The following is a 12,833-nucleotide window of genomic DNA, read 5'->3' as shown; positions in this document are numbered from 1 at the left end:
CACGTTTCACCGAATTTGATCACATCGAGCTGATCAGAGCTGGCTTAGGGAGGGGGGGAATTCACTGCAGCAGTTCAGTACTGTTGAGTTTTTGTTTTAGGTCTTATCTGTGTTCTATTATGCATGAGACAAGATTTTAGAGATGGCTAATGTAATATTAATTACATCTCTTGTTATGGAATGTGAAGTAATATTGTCAGTCTGGGAGTTGAAACAGTTTTTCTTGTCAGTTTCTTACCTTACAAGCTTTCCCTCACGTAAAGAAACAACAGGTTTTGGCTATGACTCCTTCAGTAACAGAGGTGGTGTTGCTCCTGTGCTTATGGTATAAAAAAACAACACTCATCTTTGCCATTGACACACAACAGATAAAAGAAGTATAAATACAATAACATAGTAATTTAGCACATTTGACTGGATTGTCGTCTCTCATCAATTTTCTGTGAAGTTGATCCTTGTATTGTGACTATTGATTGGTGTGTGGTATCATCTGATATTAAAGAAAGCAATTTGTATTGGCTGTGTTTCAGATCTACTTCGGTTTTATTACACTGAGGTGGAACCAATTTCACTATTGATCACTTCAACTGCTCTTGTTACTCATTAACGGTCAACTGTAATTAGATTAGATTTTTTGTGTGTGTGTCTGTGTGTGTGTCTGTTTGTGTGTCTGTGTGTGTGTGTGTGTGTGTGTGTGTGTGTGTGTGTGTGTGTGTGTGTGTGTGTGTGTGTGTGTGTGTGTGTGCGCACTGAACAGATATTGTTTTATCGACCACATAATCAGTCACTTCTGGCATTATCACACTGGGTTTAATTGTGTGAGTCGTAATTTTGGTCTCATTAAGATTAATCCATTTGACATTTCTATGTAAATGTAAACAAATAAGTTAACTGTTTAAAGGCATCACAATAAAAAATGACTTCTGACATATAAAAAATCGATTTATACTGTAACATGGTTTTTAAAGGCACATCCTAGTGGTTTTGCAATGCACCCTTTATCATACATTGACCATAAAAGGTTTATTTTGATGGAGTTTCCATAGACAGCTTTGCTCTGTCTGTGCTTTTATTTTGATAGTCACTGGAAACAAAATGTTTCATATGACTGACAAGTTGTGCTGTCCAACTAGGTCACTGGAAAGGAAGCTGCAGAGGCCACTACTGGCTAAGTCCCGCACCTTACCCAGCATCCCCCAGTCACCAACGGTTTCCAGGGTTCATCCCTCTGATCTCATCGGTGGGAGTCCACCTCGCAGGAAGAACCTGAACACCGCCACCAGCCAACCGAAGGCCTGCACTCTGCCGCCTGCAGGTAAAGCTGACTGCTAAACGTCCACAGTATTATTTCATTTGCCAGTGCTTGGCGAATGTGCATTTACCAAAACAACAGCAGGTAACTTTGTCCTATCGGCTGCATCTGAGTGTTCCCTTCATGTTCTTTGTTTGTTTATATAATCATTCATTTACATAATATCTCTGTCAAGTCGCTAATCTGATTTTTACAAAGCCTCAGCCTCAGGTTTACCCAGTATTTCTTCATGCTCTCGAGCACACAATTACTGTATTCCTTCTCATCCATCACCGGCACGCCTGTTCAACCTAGAATCAGTGTTTCCGTCGAACTTATGTTGTCAGTATTGATGGACCCTTTAGCATCAGCAGTTGTCTCAGTCCTTCACTTTACAGTGTGCTGTGTTAACAGGTGCAATTCTCCAAAGTATACAAAGAAAACATACCACTGTATTATCAGGCTAAACTGTTGGCTATCAGGCTTATTGGTGATAAAAGAGAGGCAATAAAAGGCAATAAGGGCTTAAACTAAAGTCTTCCTAGGCGTGTCAAGCACGTTCTCTTTCAACATTTAACAAATGCTTTTATTCTTTGATATTTGCTTCAGCTGGTGGATAGCATGCAGCAGCTAGCTGTCTCAGCAAGAGCATGTGCCAAGAATATACAGTATATTCTCTCTCTTTTCTCTCTCTCTCTCTCTCTCTCCCTTGCATATGAATCAAACACTATTCCTTTACCTGAGAAGAAGAACTGTCATGGAGAATCCTTAAGCTGTAAGCTGCTGACAGAGATAGCTTTCATCTTAAGGATGGATGAGTTGTTTTTAAGGGTGAAAACATTCATAGCTGGTGAAGATTTTATGTGAAAGGAAACCCAACAGTAGGTCTTGGTGTGACAATTTGATTTATCCAGATCTGAAGGAGATTTTCTATAGAAACTCTATATTCTTAGAAGTCCAAAGCTTGAGGAACTCAGAGAAGTATCTTAATAAATAAAAAAAGGTTGAATTAAAGAATGAACACTTAAATCAACTAGTTATTAATTAATTAAAATTAATTAAGCCTATGAATGTGTGTATGAAACCTTTCCTTGAGCTGGATAGCTACAAAAAGGATCCGCACACAGTATGTTTTAATACATTTATAGTTTTTCAGCAGATAGTTAAACATTGGTCGATTCTACTTCTCACACTTTTCCAAATTTCCCAACCTTCAACACAACATTCAAGACTTGGACAAGTTCCACAACTCTGAATGAGCCAACAGCCACATCCCATCAGAGGGTACAGCGGTAGCAGGCCTCTAGTAACACATCCTTGGATCCTGGATAGATGAGAGCTGTCTAGTTTCAAGTGTTGTTGTGAGAGAAATCGTAGTGTTATGGTCCTTATTTATGATGTTCAGTAAAAGAAAAGCCTGCACAAGAGGCACAGCCCCTGCTTCATGTCCTCTGTGCAGCGTTTGAGAGAGAACAAACGTGTAAATCTACAAAGAGAGAAAAGGCAAACATCAGAGAAGTGAATTTATGAAAATAAGACGACGAGTAGCAACACAGGAAGATCAACTTTGAAATACACTCAAACAAGCGCAACATTTTCAAAACATAATGTTCACAATGGTCAAAATCCACATTTAAAACACCACAGAAAGAATGTTTTACAGCATTTTCTTGACACTCCAGTTTAACTGACTCTTAACATCAGTAGAGTACTACTAGTGGTTTGGCAAGGCTAAACCGTGTCCTTTACCTTACACTGTTTACGTTTGCTTCCTTGTCTTGTTTCCATTAGTCTCTCGTTGAGGGGTTGTGAGGAGGCTAGGTGTGTTAGTTGTTCAGTGACACACAGAAACGCCCTTGAATGGCAACGTCAGACCACTGATCTTGTTGTTGACCCACTGAATACAATATCATAAAAAATCTTATCAAAAACTATTTCTGTGCGGTAGAATATTCTTTAGATTAGATTAGATATTATTACACACTTAACTGACTCACTTTGTTGAAAAACCACTCGCTCTGCAGGAGTCTGTCTCTGTCTCCCTCCCTCCTTCTCACTAGCTGATTTTACTTGTCATTGTCCCACTATGGCCCTTTTTTGATCTATGAAAAGGTCTACGTCCTCTGTTAACCTAATTTGGTAATAGAGCATCAAGTTCACCTAAACCCTTGCTGCTTTAATCCAATAAATCTTTACTGTTACTACCTCTAATGAGCCTGGACCTAACAGCACCGCAGCCCCACTGTTTCCATTCAATGTCCTCCATTCACCTGTCTTTGTCTGACTGTCTGTCCCTGTCTGTGTCTCCTTGCCCTACTGCTGCAGAGTTGTAAATACCAAATTGAAAGAGACTTCAAGCTCACATGTTACCTAGCAACCACTGTCATCAAACACAATGCTGCCTCTCTCCATCTATCTTTCTCTCTCTCTCTCTTTCTTCCCACTAGTTTTTTTTTTTAAATTGGAGTTGTTTAATAACTCAACTACACTTCATGGATTTAAGCATCATCCCATATTAGTGACAAGTAAGCCTCAGAGCCTGCCCTGGGAGTTGCTCTCCAGTGACTTTGATGCAGTGTTTTTTTGGCTCAGCTTTGGGAGCCAGAAACATTTTGGCTGCTGCTCAGACAGTGGAACTCATACTGTAATATTTCACACTCTGAAGATCATTAGCTCACACAAAAGCCAAAAAAAAGCTGTAGACTTTTCATAAAGGACGTCATTGCATAGCAATTTTGGCAATGTTAATATAAATGTAGTAACTCCAGTATATGGTGGGTAATGCTTTGAAATCTTTCGCTGGATTCATACTTTACCCAAAATAAAATGACATTTCTATATTTTCTGCATTTTTTATGATCCTGCTGTGGAAAGTGCCGTGCACGATGTCTCTCTCAAATTGAGAGTTTAATAAATAAGCAAGGAGTATAATAAATTCTGAAAATGATTTAAACTATGAACATAAACCCAAACCACAAGGAGGAAATTATACCATTAATGACAAAAAAGTAACCAGTACTGCAGTGTAGTTTGTTCGTTACCCTTCTGTAAATAAGTAATCATCAATGTATGTGCTTTGCCAGGCAACATGTAAGACCTAGAAAAGAGGGATGCCAGAAATTCTTCTTCTCCTTCACAGACTTGTATCCACAGCATTTACTGTTCCACTGCTTTTCGGCTAAACACTGATGAGCTGCCTGGCGAATTTCAGCCCCATTTGCATAATATTAAAGATACAGTATACGACTATACAGATATTTTTATTACATGATACCTGTCCCAAAACTTATCTTAATGTGCAGAGGTGTTGACAAAAGCTCCTGTGGCCCAGACGCAGGCAGCAGTGCTGAGATATTTCCTTCTAAAGGTTCTGGAGCTTTGAGGCTCTCCCTTTTAGCCAGTCAGAGAACTTCAATTATTGCCTCTTGATTAACAGGTTTTGGTGCAGTCTTTATTGTAATTTCAGAACGGTGGCTACCTGAAGCACCAGGCAAAGTGGAGTTGAGTGTAGCAGAGTAGGGAAAGTGAAGGCTAGGTGGAACAGAGTGAAATTATTTCAAGCCTAGTTTTAAAATAATAACGTTGTTGAGCTAAATTTGACACCATGCATGTGTACTTTGATTTATGAGCATCTGGAAAATATACCATTTAGATTTTTTTGTGTGTGCTGTCTATACGGTATTTGAATTCCACTTGAGCATGTTTCAGACTTTAATGGCCTAAAAAGTAATGTTTGAACCTTTACACATATGCCTTGACAAATGGCCCCCTTGCCTTGATGGACAGTGCGGCAGTAGCTTAGTCCGCTTGCGTCAGTTCTTTCAGTCTGTAAGTAACTGAAAGACCAGTGAGTGTTTTATGAGCACTGTTAGTCAAACGGAGGACCCTGACAGGACGTCTGACAAACATCAAATGCAGAGTGATGGAGGTTGGCTGTGATTTGTGCGGCTGAGCTGTACCATGACAGCCTGCATCCATCTCTGTTGTGTGACTGTGAAAGCTGAAAAAAAAATGACACTGTCGTTGCAAATTTGTTCCTTCCTCTTCATTTACATGAGCCATTATTTCTATCCAGCGTATGGAATTGTAATCAAGTTGTTATGGCGGCAGGCTGAGATTTTTTTTTTTGTGTGTGCGTAAAATATCGCACCTTAAAAGGAAGCTTAATTATATTCAGGAAATATTTTATGAAGCAATCAGTGGAGGACAATGCACAATTTGGGGAGTGAGTTTGCAATAATTGCTTTGTAGAAACAAATTATCTGTACAATCAGTCTTCCTCTCATACTGTCTGTCTCATCCCCTCACGTCTCCAACCCTTCTCTTTCCTTTTACTTTCTCCTCTTGCTTCTTTAGTGATTGCACCTTAATCCTGTCATTTGCCCCTTTTCTCCCTCTAATCTTTAAGGGGAGCTGTGGCGTTTGGAGGATGACATGGAGGGTGAAGATGAGTCTGAGCACGCTGGGTGTTCTGAGGCCCGCCCTCGCTCTCAGTCGCCCTTTTCCCACTTCCGTGCACGAGCTGCCTACCTCCGCAAGAGCGTCTCAGCAGATGACCACCTAGACATGGGTTCAGACTATGGCTTGGGGTCTGCAGCTGAGGGCAAGCCAAGCCGTGGCAGCAAGGGCAAGCTGAAAAGGAAGTTTGTAAGTATGATCTCTCATTTCCTATTACGTTCACTTAGATGTAGAAATCTGCCTTAAAATCTGTTCTCTTTGGTTCTACACAAACCACTTAGAAATTATGTGCTTCATTTTGTATTATGTGACAATTGCAACATTTGGTTCAGTCGCTTGTTGAATATTTTGCTTTCACACATCCACAGAGACGAGGGGGTGAATGAATTCCGACAAATGTTCACACATACACCCATGCACAGATTCAAGTGTCACAGAAGTACAGACCTTGTTGTGTGTTGATGATATGGCTCACATAACAGATACAGAAACTGATCGAACACGCGGAAATATTGTCCATCCTACTAATATTATGTTGTTTAGAAGAGGGGATTGTCTTCATAAGCATAAAACTGAGCAGAACTGAACTCTTATACACATGTCCATACGCAACATTACCAGACAAATGGCACAATGTCATCTTTGGCTTTTTTAGAGAGGAGTGTTGGGTGGAATGAAGTTGGATTATTCAGAGTCCTCTGCAGTGGATTTTGTACATCTTGAGGGTGTATTCTTAATGTCATAGTTCAGATTTATTTCTAAGCTTATTAAGCAGAAATTAAGATACACACAAGAAAAAAGGTTATGGAATACAGTTTAGTTTAAAAAAGACCCTGGGAAAACGAAGCAGACGCAAATTAATATCCTTAGTACAACTGATATAAAGGGTACAATTACAAAGAACTATTAGGCCGATCGCTCCAACTATAAAGTTCACGCTTAAATTAAAATTGTTAAGTGAGCTTCAAGCTGGTTTTTAATTGACAGTTTCTAAAACTGCTGTGCCCTGACCTCATTCTCCATATTTTAATCAGAAGTAATGTCGTACTTGACTGCTCATTTAGATTATCAGCTTATTTTTTTTACTCATTTGATATTTTGGTGGGGTTCATGCTAGACATGGCCAGCAGCTTTGGTGAATGCATTAAAGATTGAAGACCTCGATATTGTCACTTGGTCACTGGATGAAGTAACGGGAGACCTCATTACCAGCTTGAGCTTTGTAATTGATTCTCCGGTGTCACAGGTGGAACAGGACACCAGTATACTTTATGTACAAGCCATCTGTTGGAAGCACTTAATGTGTGTTAAGTATTTTTTTCTGTCGCACAGACCTGGATATAGATGGATACCGTGTGAAGTAACTACAAGATGTAGTGAAGGAATTGTGTTTTGTTAGATAATTTTTTAGATTTAATCTCAAGACACAAGTAGTTCAGAGAACCCTCTGGACTCCAAATGTAATTCATATGCAAGACAGATCAAAAGGATTTTTTTTTATCCTGGTGGACCCATGAATCACATTTTGCTTGTTGAATTTGACACAATTTTTGGGAGCAGAAAGAGAAGAGATTCAAGACGCATCTTGAAAATGGGAACAGCACTGGATCTGATGACCTGCCGCCTGTGTTTTAGGGTGAGATCTCATGCAATCTTGTCTAGTAACAGCAAAGAGCATTAACTGCAGTATAAATATGCAGTATTACTGCATTATTCTGTACTGGGATTCCAAAATATAGCATTGCATCTGATGTTTTACCCTCTTTTGTATATGTTTGTTCAGTCATTATGTGCAGCTTCTGAGGCAGTTATAAAGCAGCAGTGTTACAAATGAACGCTGTCCAACACCCCATCTGTTTCTTTTAGTTTAGCTACACCTGTATGAGATAAGTGTCATTTTTTAGACTTAGGAGAGAGTCAGTGAATGGTTTCTTTTTTTATAGTAGGGGTGGTTTTTATGTCTCACATAACTCATTTATGCTGCCTGTCTTCTCTCTTTCTCTCTGTCTGTCTCAGTCAGTCAGTTTCTTTCCGCTTTCTTTTGTATGAACAAAAAGCCGAGCAGCGGTGTTGGCATGTTTTATATGGGCGCAAAGAGAATAGATTTAGAGCACCTCATCGTTGCTCATCACTTATACTCACTATATTCAGGAGCACGGCAAAGCAGCAGTGTCTGAAGTGTGCTGGGGATTTTGTGGAGGAAAGTAAAACGAGCTAAGGGCATATCAGGAATGAGGGCCCGTATCAACTATCACACTCGGAGTGCATCCTCTGTGTTCAAGGTCTCACCTTTTTAGTTCAGGAGCATACATCGCATTAATGTTCTGCTTTTACATCTTACTGCAGGTTAAAATAGCAATCATTCCCAGTGTACCTTCTACAAAGAAGCAAGTGTTTTATTAACCTATCTCTTATCTTTACCCAGCTGGTAGAGACTGTATACTAGTGCTAGAATCAATGTGGCCTTAAGTGTTGCTCTATGGCACATTAACAGCAGCTCCAAGTTCATCTATCCATACTTGAATATTAAATACTTTTACAAGTCTAGACCTGAATAGACAAAAATCTAAGCGGGTGTTGTTGTCTCTACCTGTCCATGTGAATGTGCATGTCTATCAATGTATGTGGCTTAATGAGATACTTTATGTCGAGCCAGTTTTCCCACTAGTACTGTTTTCCTGTTGCTGTCTCCAGAATATGTCACCTGATAACGTCACTTACATCAAATTGAGTCCCATCTCCTTCCCCAGACTGTTCATTGGTTCCAGATTGTAATCTGGGGCATTGATTTGATGCTCCTGGAAGCATATTAGTATGATCATAATTATGATGATAATTATCTTTGAAGAAATAAAGAAAGTAGACATACTATAGCTTGTCAATGATACCAACATGAAAACATACATTCCAAATGTGTTGTTTTCAATAACTGGAATTTAATCACATATCATAATGCTGTTTAACTGCATTGGGATTATTTTATATATGTTTGTATGACCTATGACCTCTGTAAATGTGTGTATGTGTGTGCACACGCAGATTAGTCACATAATCAAAGTACAGCCCCATCATTTTGGTTGATTGATTTAGGCTTATTTGCAACACAAGACTGACGCATTTTCATTTTCAAAGGAAGTCGATATTTCTTCAATTTATTCTTCAACCATGGATGGCAAATAGATGTTTGTCACAGTTACCCGATTCACTGAAAAGCCACAGGAAACACCACAAGAGAAATTTCCAACAGATCATGTACATAGATTCATACTCACACACATGCAGGCCTCTTTTTTACAGTACTGGCAGGACACTCTGTGGTACCCAGTTTGTCCAATGAGGCGAATGATAGTCAACATATTACTTTGTTCAAAATGCTGAGGGTTGTCTGGATTGGTCTAAGAGATATGTCCATGTTCCCTGTGGTTAAGCTCCATCTCTGTTTTGAATCATTAATGCTGTCAGGAAACAGGCACAGAGCGTGCTCACACATAATCATTCATAGGGACACATCTTACACATGAAAGACAGCCAGAGAACATCTTGTATACAGATAGCAGATGTTAAAATGGCATTGGAGAGGTTTTTCTAGAGACAGGTCTGTCTGCCTTTATGTCTATCAAGTGTTTCATTTGTCCGTCAGCACATTTACCTCAGTAACAAAAAAGCATTCCCCTTTGGTGGGTTCTGTGGAGAACTATTCAGTCAACAACACTAAGGTTTCTTTTAAGCAATTAGTGCCATTTTGTAAAAGGTGCATATCTATCTTGACCATCTGCTCACCAAACACCCTAAATCCAGGTTTACAAAATCTGTTGTGCTGTTGTGAAGAAAGCGCCTCCTTAGATATCTTGGGAATTACTGAAAGAAAGGGAAGCATCTTTATAGTCCCGTTTGAAATGGGCCCTAAGCTTGAAAGAAGTTTATTTCCCATCTGTTTGTAGCAGTTTGTGCTACAGACTAAACCTCTTTGTGGTTGCAGTGTGTTGTTTTGGGCTTTCCATTTGTTTTCATTGGCTAAGTCACCATCTGATCCACAGTGACTGATTATTAATGTCTGTCTCAGTGTTAAGCAGATGTTACATAAAACTGAAAATGAAGACAGTAATATATTTTTAAGACAAAGTTAAAGTTGCCCATTGTGTTGTCTGTCCACTAGAGGGCAGAAATATGCAACAAACAGCAAAACTTCTTGCCAACCTGTCCAAATTTCAGATCTGGTTTGGTTGACTAGCTACCTACAAAATTGGTACTGTTAGATATTCTACTCTTTACACCAGTCACCAAACTGGATTCTTCTATGATGCTTGGCTGATAGTGTGGTTGTGTAGATTTATATAGGAGGACCATACTCACTGATATATTCAGTTGAAAGATCACAGCTGGATGAATTGTCTCTCTTGAATTGGCTGAACTAGTAACCATTTCAGTTGAGTTATTTTATGTAATATTAATGTTAAAGCCATTATACAATTGACCTTTTGCTATTATTGTGCTTCTGCTTATACAAAACAGTGAATAACCTATTCTGAACTGACAATGCAGCTGGAATTAAGTAAATAAAAATGCATGTCGTTTTTTTTTTAATGCTCTGTAGATGCAGTTTGTGTGGTTGTTTTTTTTTTTTTTTTTGCTCTGTAGATGCAATTCGTGTGTAATGTACTGCATTACACACAAACCGCAGCAAACAGTGTAATGATAATATGGCTTTTCAACTATGTACTTGTGGTGCTGTTGGATAACAGCAGAGTAGTGCAGAGGAGAACCTCAGTGTGCACGGCCACTTAATTCACTGATTATAGTCATTAAAAGGTGAAGTGATTGTTGGTAGTAGTACGCTGTTAAAGGTACCAGCTAAGGGGCCAGGGTGTGTGTATACCACTGAGCTTTATCATGAAATGTCATTGCTTTTTTACAGTACACTTCTCAGTAAACACTTTGGAGCTTCGGGTGAGAGAGGCCAGACATAACAGATGCGCGATGGCAGCAGTTTGAGAGCCCAGCCATTCTCTCTAGCTGCCTAACTTCAAGTGGCCTCAATCGAAACAGGATACATGAGTGCAGCCTGAAGGCCTTTGCAGCATTACCACAGTAATTACAGGGGTAATTAGCCTGATGATATGGCCCACATGGAGTCAGGGGAAAGCATGGTGATGGGAACTCCACCAAGCCATTTTCCTTTCTATGGTATCGTCCTTAATGTCTTTATTTGTCTTTCCCTCTTTTTTCATTGCCGTTTGTCTTTGTCTGCTGCATTTAGTAACTCTGGCATTGCAGCATCTTTGATGAGAGCATTCTCCATAAAGATAATGACAAGTACAACAACGACCGCTTTAATGTTAAATGGTCCTGTGGTCACTTGGCAAATCAGTCCTAATTAGTTTGATGAATTCAGCTTGTCACAGTAAGGAGATAGATGAGACTTTTAGATTTTGTTTCAGAAAAGACTGAAAAGCAGCAAACACTGCTGAAAAAATCGAGGGAGTTTGAGAAATACTTAAGCGTACAGACGGCGAGACAACTATGATTGTGGAAGTAGTTCTTCTCTCTGGCCATTCAGTAGTCTGCAGTATTTTTACACCACCTTTTGGTATTGCCTCAGCTCACTCGAAACCTTGATGGAGGTGATAGGAAGAAAGTACATGTGCTACCCATAAAATGTAGCCAATGAAAAACCAAGCTGAATTGAGCATGTCCCTTTGTAAAACAGGAGTTTTATGACACTCATCTAAAAGTCTTCTTATTTCTTGTAAGGAAAGCAATTTCTAGCATTGTGGAAGGTTGATTGAGTTCACAAAGCTAGGCTCAGTTGTCCAAGATCAAGAGATGAGCTCTATTGAAATGTGGATTTTCTCATTTGCATTGAGCTTATTCTCATCCACTGCACCTGAGAATTAATGTAACACACTAATAAGCTCCACTAAAATCCCAAATTGCCAATATGAAAACTCAACCAGCTGTAAGGGCTGCAAAGAGGATTGAAAACAATGTGCTGTGTCAGTGCTGATAGCACAGTGCCTGGTGAAAGGGGGCTAAACAGAAAACACTATTAATTTCTTTCTATCACATCTGCTCCTTGTGTCAGGACTGAGCCACACTGAACACCTGCCTTTGGTGGTTTTCATGTTCAGTCAGCTCCAGTGAGTTGCTTTTCAATTTATTTTTTTAATGCAGCTCCTCTCCTTCCATTAACCTTACATTGCTGTGTCATGTAGGTTTACATGGAGTTTTTCAAAATAAATGGTTCAAATAAAAGTTGTTAAAATAATAATTAATTAATTGAATTGCCTTTAAATGCTTTTTAAAAGGCCTATTGATCCACACAGGTGTTTTCTCTCGTTCTGCCATCTGCTGCAGCTGATGTCGGGTGATGTCACCAAAAACATATGCAGTAATAAAAATGATAAAAAGTCAAAATTGTCTCACAGGTGCAGGACATGCGAGTCGGGGTGGGTGTGTGTGTGTGTGTGGGGGGGGGGGGGTGTTAATGCCAGCACAGTCCTGAGAAGAGGTCTAATCAGCCACGACAGGAATGAACACCTGTACCAAGGGTGTGTTAGTTCTTCAATAATAATGAACGCATTCACTCACATTAATTTCAGTGTAGTACTAGTGGCAGTCCAGTCTACAGTCTGTCATCTGGGTCTTGATTATACAATATATGCTGCACACAAACCTGTCACTCAGTTCTGTCATGTAATCCCAAACCTATAGATATACTTTCCATGCAGCTGTTTTTCTTGCCGCCAGCTCTATGCAATCTTAAACTGGCCACATGGTGGCAGCATAATGCCACACTAGAAGTACATGCAGTCCCTCAACCTCCATCATCTCAGTGCTGTGAGAATGTGTGTGTATTGCTAAACTGTTACCTGGGTGGTGCTTGAGGTTTCTCTCTGGTGACTCATTCATCCTGAGATGACTAACACTCAGACGCCACTGTGGACAGTCATAACTGCTGCGGGAGCCAAGGGTTGTGCTGCGGACTGCTTACTAATATTCATTATCTATGGAGACTTTTATTGGAATGCACAGCAGCAGGCGAAAAACAGGAGAGAAGCCAGACCTTTGGCTACTTTGTGAAAAT

The 12,833-nt window shown here is 39.7% G+C and overlaps 1 protein-coding gene across 2 annotated transcripts in view; it reads left to right on the top strand.

The window, feature by feature from the left end:
- Positions 1 to 12,833, top strand: part of LOC113156122 (ankyrin repeat and fibronectin type-III domain-containing protein 1) — a 110,175-nt gene that overhangs the window by 21,638 nt on the left and 75,704 nt on the right. For both annotated transcript variants that reach the window (XM_026351045.1, XM_026351044.1), the window contains 2 exons: positions 1,134 to 1,315; positions 5,700 to 5,938. In XM_026351045.1, coding sequence (XP_026206830.1) covers positions 1,134 to 1,315; positions 5,700 to 5,938 — 421 coding nt within the window. The remainder of the gene's footprint in view (positions 1 to 1,133; positions 1,316 to 5,699; positions 5,939 to 12,833) is intronic.

Source organism: Anabas testudineus, chromosome 19 (assembly GCF_900324465.2).
Source record: "Anabas testudineus chromosome 19, fAnaTes1.2, whole genome shotgun sequence".
NCBI classification, from domain to species: Eukaryota; Metazoa; Chordata; class Actinopteri; order Anabantiformes; family Anabantidae; genus Anabas; species Anabas testudineus.
The sequence above is the reverse complement of the archived record's forward strand: the minus strand, read 5'-3'. Positions and strand labels throughout refer to the sequence as shown.